Here is a 13,488-nt window from a genome sequence, read left to right as displayed (position 1 = left end):
CCCACAGCTGGGGGGCCCTGATTCACCCCCCAAGACAGGAGTGATGGTGTTCGGCCCATTAACAACCCCCCAGGCTGGGGGGGCCATGGGGGGGCTCATCCATCACCCCACACGCTCCCCCCCTGGAACAACCGAGACTTTATTTCCGTGCCCCCCCCGCCCCCCCGAGCACCGGCCCCGGGGGGGGCAAGCAGGGGGCCGCTGGATCCGGAGCGGGGGGGCACGCCATGGCACCCCCCCCGGAGCCGGGGTGTGCGCGGTGCAGCCGGGGGGGCGGGGGGGACACCCCGTTCCCCCCTCTTTTTACTTGGGGGGCTTGTAAACCATTTTCCTGCTCTTCATCACCGACCACTTGTGGCGCTTCATGTAGAACAGCAGGGAGATGAGCAGCCCCGAGAGCATCAGCATCTGGGGGGCACGGGGGGTCACGGGGGGTCTGGGCACCGCAGGGGGGCGCTGCCTGCCCCCCCCCCCCCGCCCCGCGTCCCCATGTCACCCACCTTGAGCCCCATGCGCTTGCGCTGGTCGTGCTCCGGCTCGGCCGCCCAGCGCAGGAAGGTGCAGACGTCCTTGGCCAGCTGGGACAGGGTGGCCGGCGTCCCTGGGGGGCACATGGGGGTGAGCACCCCGGGACCTGCCCCCCCGGCCCCCCAATCAGCCCCGTGTCCCCCCGTACCGTCGTCGTACTCCAGGATCTCGTTGTAGATGGGGGGGGCCATGCCGATGGCCTGCCCGGGGAAGTAGGGGTTGTAGTGCAGCCCCTCCCGCAGCGTCACGCCCGCGGGGGGGTCGCAGTAGCCGGTCAGCAGCGAGAACACGTAATCCTCCCCGCCGTGCCTGGGGGCGGGGTCACATCAGCGCAGGGGGCCGCTGCCGGAGCCCCCAGAGCCCCCCCAGGCTCCCCTAGAACCCCCCCAGGGTCCCCAGCTCCCTGAGCCCCCAGAGCCCCCCAGGGTCCCCCAAACCCCCCCAGGGTCCCCTAGAACCCCCCCAGGGTCCCCAGCTCCCTGAGCACCCAGAGCCCCCCCAGGGTCCCCTAGAACCCCCCCAGGGTCCCCCAGCTCCCTGAGCACCCCCAGGGTCCTCCAGCTCCCTGAACCCCCAGAAAGCCCCCCCAGGGTCCCCTAGAACCCCCCCCAGGGTCCCCCAGGTCCCAGAGCACCCAAAGACACCCCAGCGTCCCCCAGATCCCTGAGCCCCCAGAAAGCCCCCCCAGAGTCCCCTAGAACCCCCCCCCAGGGTCCCCCAGGTCCCAGAGCACCCAGAAACCCCCACCAGGCTCCCCTAGAACCCCCCCAGGGTCCCCCAGCTCCCTGAGCACCCAGAGCCCCCTAGGGTCCCCCAACCCCCCCAGGGTCCCCTAGAACCTCCCCAGGGTCCCCCAGCCCCATGAGCACCCAGAGCCCCCCCAGGCTCCTCTAGAATCCCCCGCAAGGGTCCCCCAGCTCCCTGAGCACCCAGAGCCCCCCCAGAACAAACCTTGGGGTCCCCCAGTCCCATGAGCACCCACAACTCCCCCCAGGGTCCCCCAGATCCCTGAGCACCCAGAAACCCTCCCAGGGTCCCCTAGAACCCCCCAGGGTCCCCCAGCCCCATGAGCACCCAGAGCCCCCCCCAGAGCCCCCTAGAAGTCCCCCAGGGTCCCCCATAACAAACTCTGGGGTCCCCCAGCCCCATGAGCACCCACAACTCCACCCAGGGTCCCCCAGTTTTTCCCGTGGGATCCCCAACTCCAGGAGCACCCAGGAGCAGCTGAACCCCCAAATGGGGTCCCCCAGAACTGCCCCCCTCAGCATCCCCCAGCTCTGTGAGCCCCCAGAAACCCCCTGGGGTCCCCCAGAACCTCCTCGGGGGTCCCCCAGCTCCATGAGCACCAAGGGCTGGTAGAACCCCCCCCAGTGGGGTTCCCCAGTTTCCCCCCCAGGGCCCCCAGTTCTGTGAACACCGAGGGACCCCCTCGATCCATGAGCACCCAGAGCCCCCCCAGAACAAACCCTGGCGTTCCCCAGCTCCATGAGCACCCAAGACTGGCAGAGCCCCCCCAGTTTCCACCCCCCAACTCTGTGAACACCCAGAAACCCCCCCCCAGGACCCCCAGATCCCTGAGCCCCCACAACCCTCCCCTGGGTCCCCAAGCTCCATGAGCCCCCAGAACCCCGCTCTGGGGTCCCCGAGCTCCATGAGCCCCCAGAACCCCCCCCTGGGGTCCCCAAGCTCTGTGAGCACCTGGAACCCACCCCCAGGGACCCCCAGATCCCTGAGCCCCCACAACCCCCACCTGGAGTCCCCGAGCTCTGTGAGCACCCAGAACCCCCCCTGGGGTCCCCCAGATCCCTGAGCCCCCAGAACCCTCCCCTGGGGTCCCTGAGCTCTGTGAGCACCCAGAACCCCCGCCTGGGGTCCCCCAGATCCCTGAGCCCCTAGAACCCCACCCTGGGGTCCCTGAGCTCTGTGAGTACCTGGAACCCACCCCCAGGGACCCCCAGATCCCTGAGCCCCCAGAATCCCGCCCTGGGGTCCCCGAGCTCTGTGAGCACCTGGAACCCACCCCCAGGGACCCCCAGATCCCTGAGCCCCCACAACCCTCCCCTGGGGTCCCTGAGCTCTGTGAGCACCTGGAACCCACCCCCAGGGTCCCCCAGCTCCATGAGCCCCCAGAACCCCCTCCTGGGGTCCCCCAGCTCCACGAGCCCCCAGAAGCCTCCCCTGAGGTCCCTGAGCTCTGCGAGCACCTGGAACCCACCCCCAGGGACCCCCAGCTCCATGAGCCCCCAGAACCCCCCACTAGGGTCCCCAGGCCCCCCCTGACCGGGCGTTGACGATGTAGCTGAGGTCGGGGGGCAGCGCCCCGTTGTTGGCGGCGCGCGCGGCCTCGGGGTTGGGGTACGGCTTGGGGAAGGCGTCCGACAGCTTCCCGGGGCGCAGGAACATCTCCCCGTTCTCGTCCGGCCCGTCCTGCACCTCCACCTGCGCGGCACCACGAGCACCGGGGGGACACGCCATGAGCACCGGGCGGGGGACATGCCATGAGCACCGGGGGGGGGACACGCCATGAGCACCGGGCGGGGGACATGCCATGAGCAGCGTGGTGTGCAGGGGGGGACACGCCATGAGCACCAGGCGGGGGACACGCCATGAGCAGCGTGGTGTGCAGGGGGGGACACGCCATGAGCACCGTGGTGTCACACCATGAGCACCAGGGGGGGACATGCCATGAGCACCGCGGGGACCGGGGGGACACGCGCCATGAGCACCAGGGGTGACACGCCATGAGCACCGCAGGGGACACGCCATGAGCACCGGGGGGGGGACACGCCATGAGCACCGTGGTGTCACGCCATGAGCACCGGGGATGCCGGGGGGGGACACGCCATGAGCACCGGGATGTCCGGGGGGGGTGACACACCATGAGCACCATGGTGTCCCTTTGGGACACACCATGAGCACTGGGGGGTCCGGAGGGGGGTGACACGCCATGAGCACTGTGGTGTCCCTTTGGGACACACCATGAGCACCGGGGGGTCCAAGGGGGACACATCATGAGCACTGTGGTGTCCCTTTGGGACACACCATGAGCACCGCGGTGTCCCAGGGGGGACACACCATGAGCACTGCAGTGTACGGGGGGGACATGCCATGAGCACCACGGTGTCCAGGGGGGGACACACCATGAGCACCGCGGGGTGTGGGGGGACACGCCATGAGCACGAGGGGGTCTGGGGGGGGACACGCCATGAGCACTGCGGGGTCCACGGGGGAAAGACGCCATGAGCACTGGGGGGTCTGGGGGGGACACAGCCATGGGCATTGGGGCATTCCGGGGGGACACGCCATGAGCACCGTGGTGTCTGGGGAGACAGGCCATGAGCAGTGGGGGGGCTGGGGGGGAACACGCCATGAACACCACGGTGTCTGGGGAGACAAGCCATGAGCAGTGGGGGGGCTGGGGGGGGACACGCCATGAACACCACGGTGTCTGGGGAGACAGGCCATGAGCAGTGGGGGGCTGGGGGGGGACATGCCATGAACACCGCGGTGTCCCGGGGGACACGGCATGAGCACTGGGGTGTCTGGGGGGGGACACACCATGAGCACCGCGGTGTGCAGGGGGGGACACACAGGGCTGAGCGGTGACACCGGGGCTGTCCTGGGGAGGACACACAGCATTGAGTAGGGACACTGGGGGCTGAGCGGTGACACCAGGGCTGTCCTAGGGGACACACAACATTGAGTAGGGGCACTGGGGGGGGCACACAGGGCTGAGCAATGACACCGGGGCTGTCCCAGGGGGACACACAGCATTGAGTAGGGACACTGGGGGGGACACACGGGGCTGAGCGGTGACACTGGGGCTGTCCCAGGGGGACACACAGCAATGAGTAGGGACACTGGGGGGACACATGGGGCTGAGCGGTGACACTGGGGCTGTCCCAGGGGAACACACAGCAATGAGTAGGGACACTGGGGGGACACACGGGGCTGAATGGTGACACCAGGGCTGTCCTGGGGGACACACAGCATTGAGTAGGGACACTGGGGGGACACACGGGGCTGAGCGGTGACACCGGGGCTGTCTGTGGGGACACACAGCAATGAGCAGGGACAGCGGGGGGACACACGGGCTGAGCGGTGACACCGGGGCTGTCTATGGGGACACACAGCATTGAGTAGGGACACTGGGGGGACACACGGGCTGAGCGGTGACACCGGGGCTGTCCTGGGGGACACACAGCATTGAGCAGAGACACCGGGGGGACACACGGGGCTGAGCGGTGACACCGGGGCTGTCCGTGGGGACACACAGCAATGAGCAGGGACACTGGGGGGACACACGGGCCGAGCGGTGACACCGGGGCTGTCCTGGGGGACACACAGCAATGAGCAGGGACACTGGGGGGACACACGGGCTGAGCGGTGACACCAGGGCTGTCTGTGGGGACACACAGCATTGGGTAGGGACACTGGGGGGACACACGGGCTGAGCGGTGACACCAGGGCTGTCTGTGGGGACACACAGCATTGGGTAGGGACACTGGGGGGACACACGGGCTGAGCGGTGACACCGGGGCTGTCCTGGGGGACACACAGCATTGAGCAGGGACACCGGGGGGACACACGGGCCGAGCGGTGACACCGGGGCTGTCTGTGGGGACACACAGCATTGAGTAGGGACACTGGGGGGACACACGGGCTGAGCGGTGACACCGAGGCTGTCCATGGGGACACACAGCAATGAGCAGGGACACTGGGGGGACACACGGGCCGAGCGGTGACACCGGGGCTGTCCCGGGGGGACACACAGCATTGAGTAGGGACACCGGGGGGGACACACGGGGCTGAATGGTGACACCAGGGCTGTCCTGGGGCACACAGCGCTGAGCGGTGACACCGGGGGGACACACAGCAATGAGCAGGGACACTGTGGGGACACACGGGGCTGAGCGGTGACACCGGGGCTGTCTGTGGGGACACAGCATTGAGCAGGGACACTGAGGGGGACACACGGGGCTGAGCAGTGACACTGGGGCTGTCCTGGGGGGGATACACAGCATTGAGCAGGGACACTGGGGGGACACATGGGGCTGAGCGGTGACACCAGGGCTGTCCATGGGGACACACAGCATTGAGCAGGGACACTGGGGGGACACATGGGGCTGAGCGGTGACACCAGGGCTGTCCATGGGGACACACAGCAATGAGCAGGGACACTGCGGGGGACACACAGGGCTGAGTGGTGACACCGGGGCTGCCCATGGGGACATACAGCATTGAGCAGGGACACCGAGGGGACACACGGGGCTGAGCGGTGACACCGGGGGTGTCCATGGGGACACACAGCATCGAGCAGGGACACCGGGGGGACACACGGGGCTGAGCAGTGACACTGGGGCTGTCCGTGGGGACACACAGCATTGAGCAGGGACACCGGGGGGACACACGGCGCTGAGCGGTGACACCGGGGCTGTCCCAGGGGACACAGTGCTTAGCAGTGCCCCCGGGGCTGCTGGGGCAGGGCACCCACCTCCTCAGCCAGCGCCTTGGCCTCGGCCTCGGTGTGCGTGACGCCCACCAGGCTGCGGAAGGCCAGGTACTCCATGCTGTGGCACGCCGAGCACACCTGCTTGTACACCTGGAACCCGCGGCGCAGGCTGCGGGGGGACGGGGGGACAGGACAGAGCGGGGTGAGTGGGGAGAGGAGGAAGAGGAGGAAAAGAGGAGGAGGAAGGAGAGGAGGAAGAGAAAGGGGAAGTGAAGGCTCCGGCTGCCACCGATGCCCCCACGTCCCCATGTCCCCACATCCCTGTGCCCCCACATCCCCGTGTCCCTCTGTCCCCATTTCCTGTGTCCCTGTCCCACGTACCTGTGTCCCCATGTCCCCATGTCCCCGTGTGCCATGTCCCCACAGCCCCGTGTCCCCACATCCCTGTGTCCCTGTCCCACATACCTGTGTCCCCATGCCCCTGTGTGCCATGCCCCCACAGCCCCGTGTCCCCACATCCCTGTGTCCCCGTGTCCCCATTTCCTGTGTCCCTGTCCCACGTACCTGTGTCCCCATGTCCCCATGTCCCTGTGTGCCATGTCCCCACGGCCCCGTGTCCCCACATTCCTGTGTCCCCATGTCCTGTGTCCCTGTCCCACGTACCTCTGTCCCCGTGTCCCCACATCCCTGTGTCCCCATGTCCTACATACCTGTGTCCCCATGTCCCTGTGTGCCATGTCCCCACGGCCCCATGTCCCCACATCCTTGTGTCCCTGTCCCATGTACCTGTGTCACCATGTCCCCATGTCCCTGTGTGCCATGTCCCCACGGCCCCGTGTCCCCACATCCTTGTGTCCCCATGTCCTGTGTCCCTGTCCCACGTACCTGTGTCCCCACATCCCTGTGTCCCCATGTCCCACATACCTGTGTTCCCATGTCCCTGTGTGCCATGTCCCCACGGCCCCGTGTCCCCACATCCCTGTGTCCCTGTCTCACGTACCTGTGTCCCCATGTCCCTGCATCCCCATGCTCCTGTGTCCCCATGTCCCCACATCCCTATGCCCCCACACCCTCATGTTCCCGTATCCTCACATCCCTATGTCCCCATGTCCCCGTGTACCTCTGTCCCCAAGTCCCCACATCCTCGTGTCCCCATGTATCCACATCCCCATGTTCCTGTGTCCCCATGTCCCCATTTCCTGTGTCCCTGTCCCACATACCTGTGTCCCCATGTCCCCACATCCCTGTGTGCCATGTCCCCACATCTCCATGTCCCTGTGTCCCCATGTCCCCACATCCCCATTTCCTGTGACCCTGTCCCACGTCCCTGTGTGCCATGTCCCCATGGCCCTGTGTGCCCATGGCCCTGTGTCCCCAGGTCCCCACGGCCCCACATCCCCATGTCCCCACATCCTCGTGTCCCATGTCCCCATCTCCTGTGGCCCCGTGTCCCCACGTCCCTGTGTGCCATGTCCCCACATCCCCAAGTCCCTGTGTCCCCATTTCCCCACATCCCCAAGTCCCTGTGTCCCCATGTCCCTGTCTCCTGTGTCCCTGTCCCACGTACCTGTGTCCCCATGTCCCTGTGTCCCCATGTCCTGTGTCGGTCCCACAAGCCTGTGTCCCCACGTCCCTGTGTCCCATGTCCCTGTGTCCCCACGTCCCCATTTCCTGTATCCCTGTCCCACATACCTGTGTCCCCATGTCCCCACATCCCTGTGTGCCATGTCCCCACATCCCTGTGTCTCCACATCCCCATGTCCCCATGTCCTCATGTCCTTGTGTGCCATGTCCCCACGTCTCCACATCCCCACCTCCCCATGCCCCTGTGTCCCCACGTCCCCATGTCCCCGCGTCCCCATGTTCCCACATCCTTGTGTGCCATGTCCCCATGTCCCCACATCCCCATGCCCCTGTGTCCCCACATCCCCATGCCCCTGTGTCCCCACGTCCCCATGCCCCTGTGTCCCCACGTCCCTGTGACCCTGTGTCCCCGTGTCCCTGTGTCCCCACGTCCCTGTGCCCCACATCCCCGTGTCCCCATGTCCCCACATCCCCATGCCCCCATGTCTCTGTGTCTCCGTGTCCCTGCGTCCCCATGTCCCTGTGTCCCCACATCCCCACGTCCCCGTGTCCCCGCGTTGCCGCCCCGCGTACCTGGCGTGGTCGAGCGCGGCCAGGGCCCCTCCGTGGCTCCAGGGGAAGGCGGGCGGGTGCATCTCCAGCTCCCCGGCGCCCAGGGGGGAGCGCAGGGCCAGCGCCAGCCCCCCCCCGCCCGCCGCCAGCAGCCCCAGCGCCGCCAGCGCCGCCCGCCGGCCCCGCGACAGCCCGGCCTGCGACGACAGCCCCGCCTGCCCGCACACCGGACGGGGACGGGGACCGGGACAGCGTCAGTGCGGACAGCGCATGGGGACGGGGACCGAGACAGCGTCAGTGCGGACAGCGCATGGGGACGGGGACAGGGACAGCGTCAGTGCGGACAGCGCGTGGGGACGGGGACAGGGACAGCGTCAGTGGGGACAGCGCATGGGGACGGGGACAGAGACAGCGCATGGGGACGGAGACAGGGACAGCATCAGTGGGGACAGCGCATGGGGACAGGGACAGGGACAGGGTCAGCGTCAGTGGAGACAGGGATGGGGACAGGGATGGGGACAGCGTCAGTGCGGACAGCGCATGGGGACGGGGACAGAGACAGCATCAGTGCGGACAGCGCATGGGGACGGGGACGGGGACAGCGCATGGGGACGGGGACAGGGACAGCATCAGTGGGGACAGCGCATGGGGACAGGGACAGGGTCAGCGTCAGTGGAGACAGGGATGGGGACAGGGATGGGGACAGCGTCAGTGGGGACAGCGCATGGGGACGGGGACAGGGACAGCATCAGTGGGGACAGCGCACGGGGACAGCATCAGTGGGACAGGGGACAGCGTCAGTGGGGACAGTGCATGGGGACAGGGACAGCGTCAGTGCGGATAGTGCACGGGGGACAGCATCAGTGGGGACAGGGGACAGCGTCAGTGGGGACGGGGGACAGGGGACAGGGACAGCGTCAGTGGGCCAGCGCACAGGGGTCAGGGGACAGTGTCAGTGGGGACACGGGGCAGCATCAGCAGGGACAGGGCACAGGGGACAGTGTCAATGGGGACAGCGTCAGTGGGGACAGGGGACAGTGTCAGCAGGGATGGGGCACAGGGGACAGCGTCAATGGGGACAGCGTCAGTGGGGACAGGGGACAGCGTCAGTGGGGACAGCGTCAGTGGGGACAGGGGACAGCGTCAGCAGGGACGGGGCACAGGGGACGGTGTCAGCAGGGACAGGGGTACCATGCACAGATGGGGACAGGGGACCAGGGACACCAGGCAGGGACGGGGACAGGGGACACTGGGCAGGGATGTGGACAGGGGACACTGGGCAGGGATGGGGACAGGGGACACCGGGCAGGGATGTGGACAGGGGACACTGGGAACTGGGGACACCAGGCAGGGATGGGGACAGGGGACCAGGGACACTGGCGACTGGGGACACTGCGCAGGGATGGGGACAGGGGACACTGGGCACTGGGGACACTGGGGACTGGGGACACCAGGTAGGGATGGGGACAGGGAACTGGGGACCAGGGACACTGGGCAGGGATGGGGACAGGGAACTGGGGACCGGGGACACTGGGCAGGGATGGGGACAGGGGACCAGGGACACTGGGCAGGGATGGGGACAGGGAACTGCAGACACCACACAGGGATGGGGACAAGGAACTACGGGGACAGGGGACACTGGGCAGTGATGGGGACAGAGGACACTGGGAAGGGATGGGGACAGGGGACAGTGGGCAGGGACAGGGACACTGGGCAGGGATGGGGACAGGGGACAGTGGGCAGGGATGGGGCCCATTGGGGGGAACTGCGGACACCGGGCAGGGATGGGGACTGGGGACAATGGGGACGGGGGACACCGGGCAGGGATGGGGACTGGGGACAATGGGGACGGGGGACACCGGGCAGGGATGGGGCCCGTTGGGGGGAACTGTGGACACGGGGCCGGCCGGGGGTGCACGGGGATGGACCGGGGGGGGGCCCGGGGAACCGTGTGCGGGGGGCGGCAGGGACAGCGGGCACAGCGGGGGGCATCGGGGACACCGGGGACACGGGGCCGGGGAGATGGACGAGGGACCGGGGACACCGGGCACGGCCGGGGCGCACTGCGGGGGAACCGGGGACACGGGGCCGGGGAGATGGACGAGGGACCGGGGACACCGGGCACGACGGGAGGGGAGACCGGGCACGACTGGGGCGCATTGCGGCGGGAACCGGGGACACGGGACTGGGGAGATGGACGAGGGGCCGGGGACACCGGGCACGACGGGAGGGGACAGCGGGCACGGCCGGGGCGCACGGGGGAGGACCGGGGGAGGGCCGGGCGCACTGCGGCGGGAACCGGGGACGCGGGGCCGGGCGGGGCGCACGGGGGAGGACCGGGGGAGGACCGGGGGAGGACCGGGGGAGGGCCGGGCGCACTGCGGCGGGAACCGGGGACACGGGGCCGGGCGGGGCCCAGCCGGGCCGTCCCCCCGCGCTCGCCGGCGGGAGCGGGGCCGCCCCGGTGGCCGCGCGGCGCGGGTCGGGGTCTCACCGGGGCGGGCGCGGTCCGTGCCCGCGGCAGCAGCAGGCGGCCGTAGGGCCGCAGCGGGCCGCCCCGCACCGCCGCGCTCCGCAGCGGGCCGCCCCGCACCGCCGCCGCCGCCACCGCCGCCGCCATCGCTCCGCCGCCGAGGTCGAGGGGACGCGGCGGCGCCGCCCCGGACGTGACGACCGCGTGACGTCACCCGCGGCGGAAGCGGCGTCACGGTCCGCGCTGCTCACGGGTCCCCCGGTCCCGCAGCGCGATGGCGGCTCCGCTGGGGGGGAGCGCGGACCGGACGGGACAGAGAGACCCGGGATAGACCCGGGACAGAGCCCCGGGACAGACCCGGGACCGGCCGGGACAGAGAGACCCCCGGGACAGACCCGGGACAGACCCGGGACCGGCCGGGACAGAGAGACCCCCGGGACAGACCCCCGGGACAGACCCCCGGGACAGACCCGGGACCGGCCGGGACAGAGAGACCCCCGGGATAGACCCAGGACCGGCCGGGACAGAGAGACCCGGGACAGACCCCCGGGACAGAGAGACCCCCGGGACAGACCCCCGGGACCGGCCGGGACAGAGAGACCCCCGGGATAGACCCCCGGGACCGGACGGGGACAGAGAGGCCCAGGACAGACCACCCGGGACCGGCCGGGACAGAGAGACCCGGGACAGACCCGGGACCGGCCGGGACAGAGAGACCCGGGACAGACCCCCCCCACCCCGGAACCGGCCGGGGAGAGACCCCGGGACAGACCCCCCGGGACCGGCCAGGGAGAGACCCGGGACAGACCCCCGGAATGGGCCGGGGAGAGACCCCGGGACAGAGAGACCCGGGACAGACCCCCGGGACCGACCGGGAGAGACCCCGGGACAGAGACCCCCGGGACAGACCCCCCCCGGAACTGTCCGGAGAGAGACCCCGGGACAGACCCCCGGAACCGACCCCCGGGACCAGCCGGGACAGAGAGACCCGGGACAGACCCCCCCACCCCGGAACCGGCCGGGAGAGACCCCCGGGACAGACCCCCCCGGAACTGTCCGGAGAGAGACCCCGGGACAGACCCCCGGAACCGACCGGGGAGAGACCCCGGAACAGATGTCCCCCGGAACCCACCCGGGAGAGACTCCGGGACAGACCCCCGGAACCGACCCCCGGGACCCACCCCCTGTACACACCGTGCTGGGAGCCCCGGAACCGACCGTGCAGAGACCCCCGGGACAGACCCTCCCAGAGCCGGCCGGGGAGAGAGAGACCCCCGGGACAGAATCCCCGGAACCGACTGGGGAGAGACCCCCGGGACAGACCCCCGGGACCGGCCGGGGACAGAGAGACCCGGGACAGACCCCCCCACCCCGGAACCGGCCGGGAGAGACCCCGGGACAGACCCCCCGGGACCGACTGGGAGAGACCCCGGGACCCACCCCCCATACGCACCGTGCCGGGACCGACCGGATAGAGACCCCCGGACAGACCCCACCCCGGGACCGACCGGGGAGAGACCCCGGGACCCACCCCCCATACGCACCGTGCCGGGACCGACCGGATAGAGACCCCCGGACAGACCCCACCCCGGGACCGACCGGGGAGAGACCCCGGGACCCACCCCCCATACGCACCGTGCCGGGACCGACCGGGGAGAGACCCCCGGACAGACCCCCCGGGACCGACCGGGGAGAGACCCCCAGGACAGACCCCCCGGAACCGACCGGGCAGAGACCCCCGGGACGGACCCCCCCGCGGAACCGACCGGGGAGAGACCCTCAGGACCCACCCCCCGTACATACCGTGCCGGGACCCCCGATACAGACTGGGGAGAGACCCCGGGACAGACCCTCCAAGAGCCGGCCGGGGAGAGACCCCGGGACCCACCCTCCGTACACACCGTGCCGGGACCGACCGGGCAGAGACCCCCAGGACAGACCCCCCGGGACCGGCCGGGCAGAGACCCCCGGGCCCGGCGCCCCCGTACACACGGTGCCGGGCCCCCCGGTACAGACTGGGGAGAGACCCCCGGGCCCGGCCCCACTCACACCGTGCCGGGACCCCCCCATAACCAACCCCCCCCGGGATTTGAGTGGGGAGAGACCCCCCGCACCGACTCCCCCGGGACTGACTCCCTGGGACCGAACCCCCCGCACCGTTGGGGCCGGGGAGACCCCCGCGCCAGCGCTGCCCCCCCAGCCTTTGCAGCCCCCCCCAGCGCTTTTGCAGCATGGGGGGCGGCGCCCACCCGCGCTCCCCCCACCTGCGCTCCCCCCACGGCCTCGCAAACCCGGCACTAATCAAGCAGACGCTGTTAATTGGGGTGACGACTCACCCAGGGACAACGGCCGCGGGACAAACGAACCCCCGAAGCTGCCCCTGCGCCCCCAGACCCGGTTCGGACCCATCTCCTCGACGGGGGCCGAGCCCCCCCCCGTCTGGCAGATTTGGGACGTTCTCCGTGGTTTGTGTTTATTCTGCGCGGCACTAACGACGATTCACCCGCCAGTAAAGGATGGTGACAATGAACTTGGGCTGAGCTCATCTGGGACAGTGACATTGACCTTGGGCTGAGGTCACTGAGGATGGTGACACTGACCTTGGGCTGAGCTCACCAGGACAGTGACACTGACCTTGGGCTCAGCTCACCAGGACAGTGACACTGACCTTGGGCTGAGCTCACTGGGGACAGTGACAGTGACCTTGGGCTGAGCTCACCAGGCCGGTGACACTGACCTTGTGCCCAGCTCCCCCGCCTCTCCCCCCCTCCCTCCCCCGTTCGGGGCTGCAGCAGCAACAGGGCGGGTTTTGCCGTCCAACCCTGGCTGGGTTTTCCCGCGGCAGTCGCAGGTTCTGCCCGGTCCTGCGGTAACTCTGCGGTAACTCTGCGGTAACTCC

The 13,488-nt window shown here is 69.5% G+C and overlaps 1 protein-coding gene across 1 annotated transcript; it reads right to left on the bottom strand.

Moving 5' to 3' along the window:
- Positions 1-127: 127 nt before the first annotated feature.
- Positions 128-10,737, bottom strand: CYC1 (cytochrome c1). The gene is made up of 7 exons (XM_080339607.1): positions 10,611-10,737; positions 8,138-8,331; positions 6,023-6,149; positions 2,810-2,967; positions 677-837; positions 501-601; positions 128-408 (listed from the first exon to the last, which is right to left on the bottom strand). The coding sequence occupies exons 1-7, from the start codon at positions 10,734-10,736 to the stop codon at positions 304-306; spliced, it is 972 nt and encodes a 323-aa protein (XP_080195733.1). The 5' UTR covers position 10,737; the 3' UTR covers positions 128-303.
- Between the last annotated feature and the right edge of the window lie 2,751 nt (positions 10,738-13,488).

Source organism: Nesoenas mayeri (assembly GCF_963082525.1).
Source record: "Nesoenas mayeri genome assembly, chromosome: 2".
Lineage (NCBI taxonomy): Eukaryota > Metazoa > Chordata > Aves > Columbiformes > Columbidae > Nesoenas > Nesoenas mayeri.
Note: the sequence above shows the minus strand (reverse complement) of the source record. Positions and strands in the feature narration are given on the sequence as shown.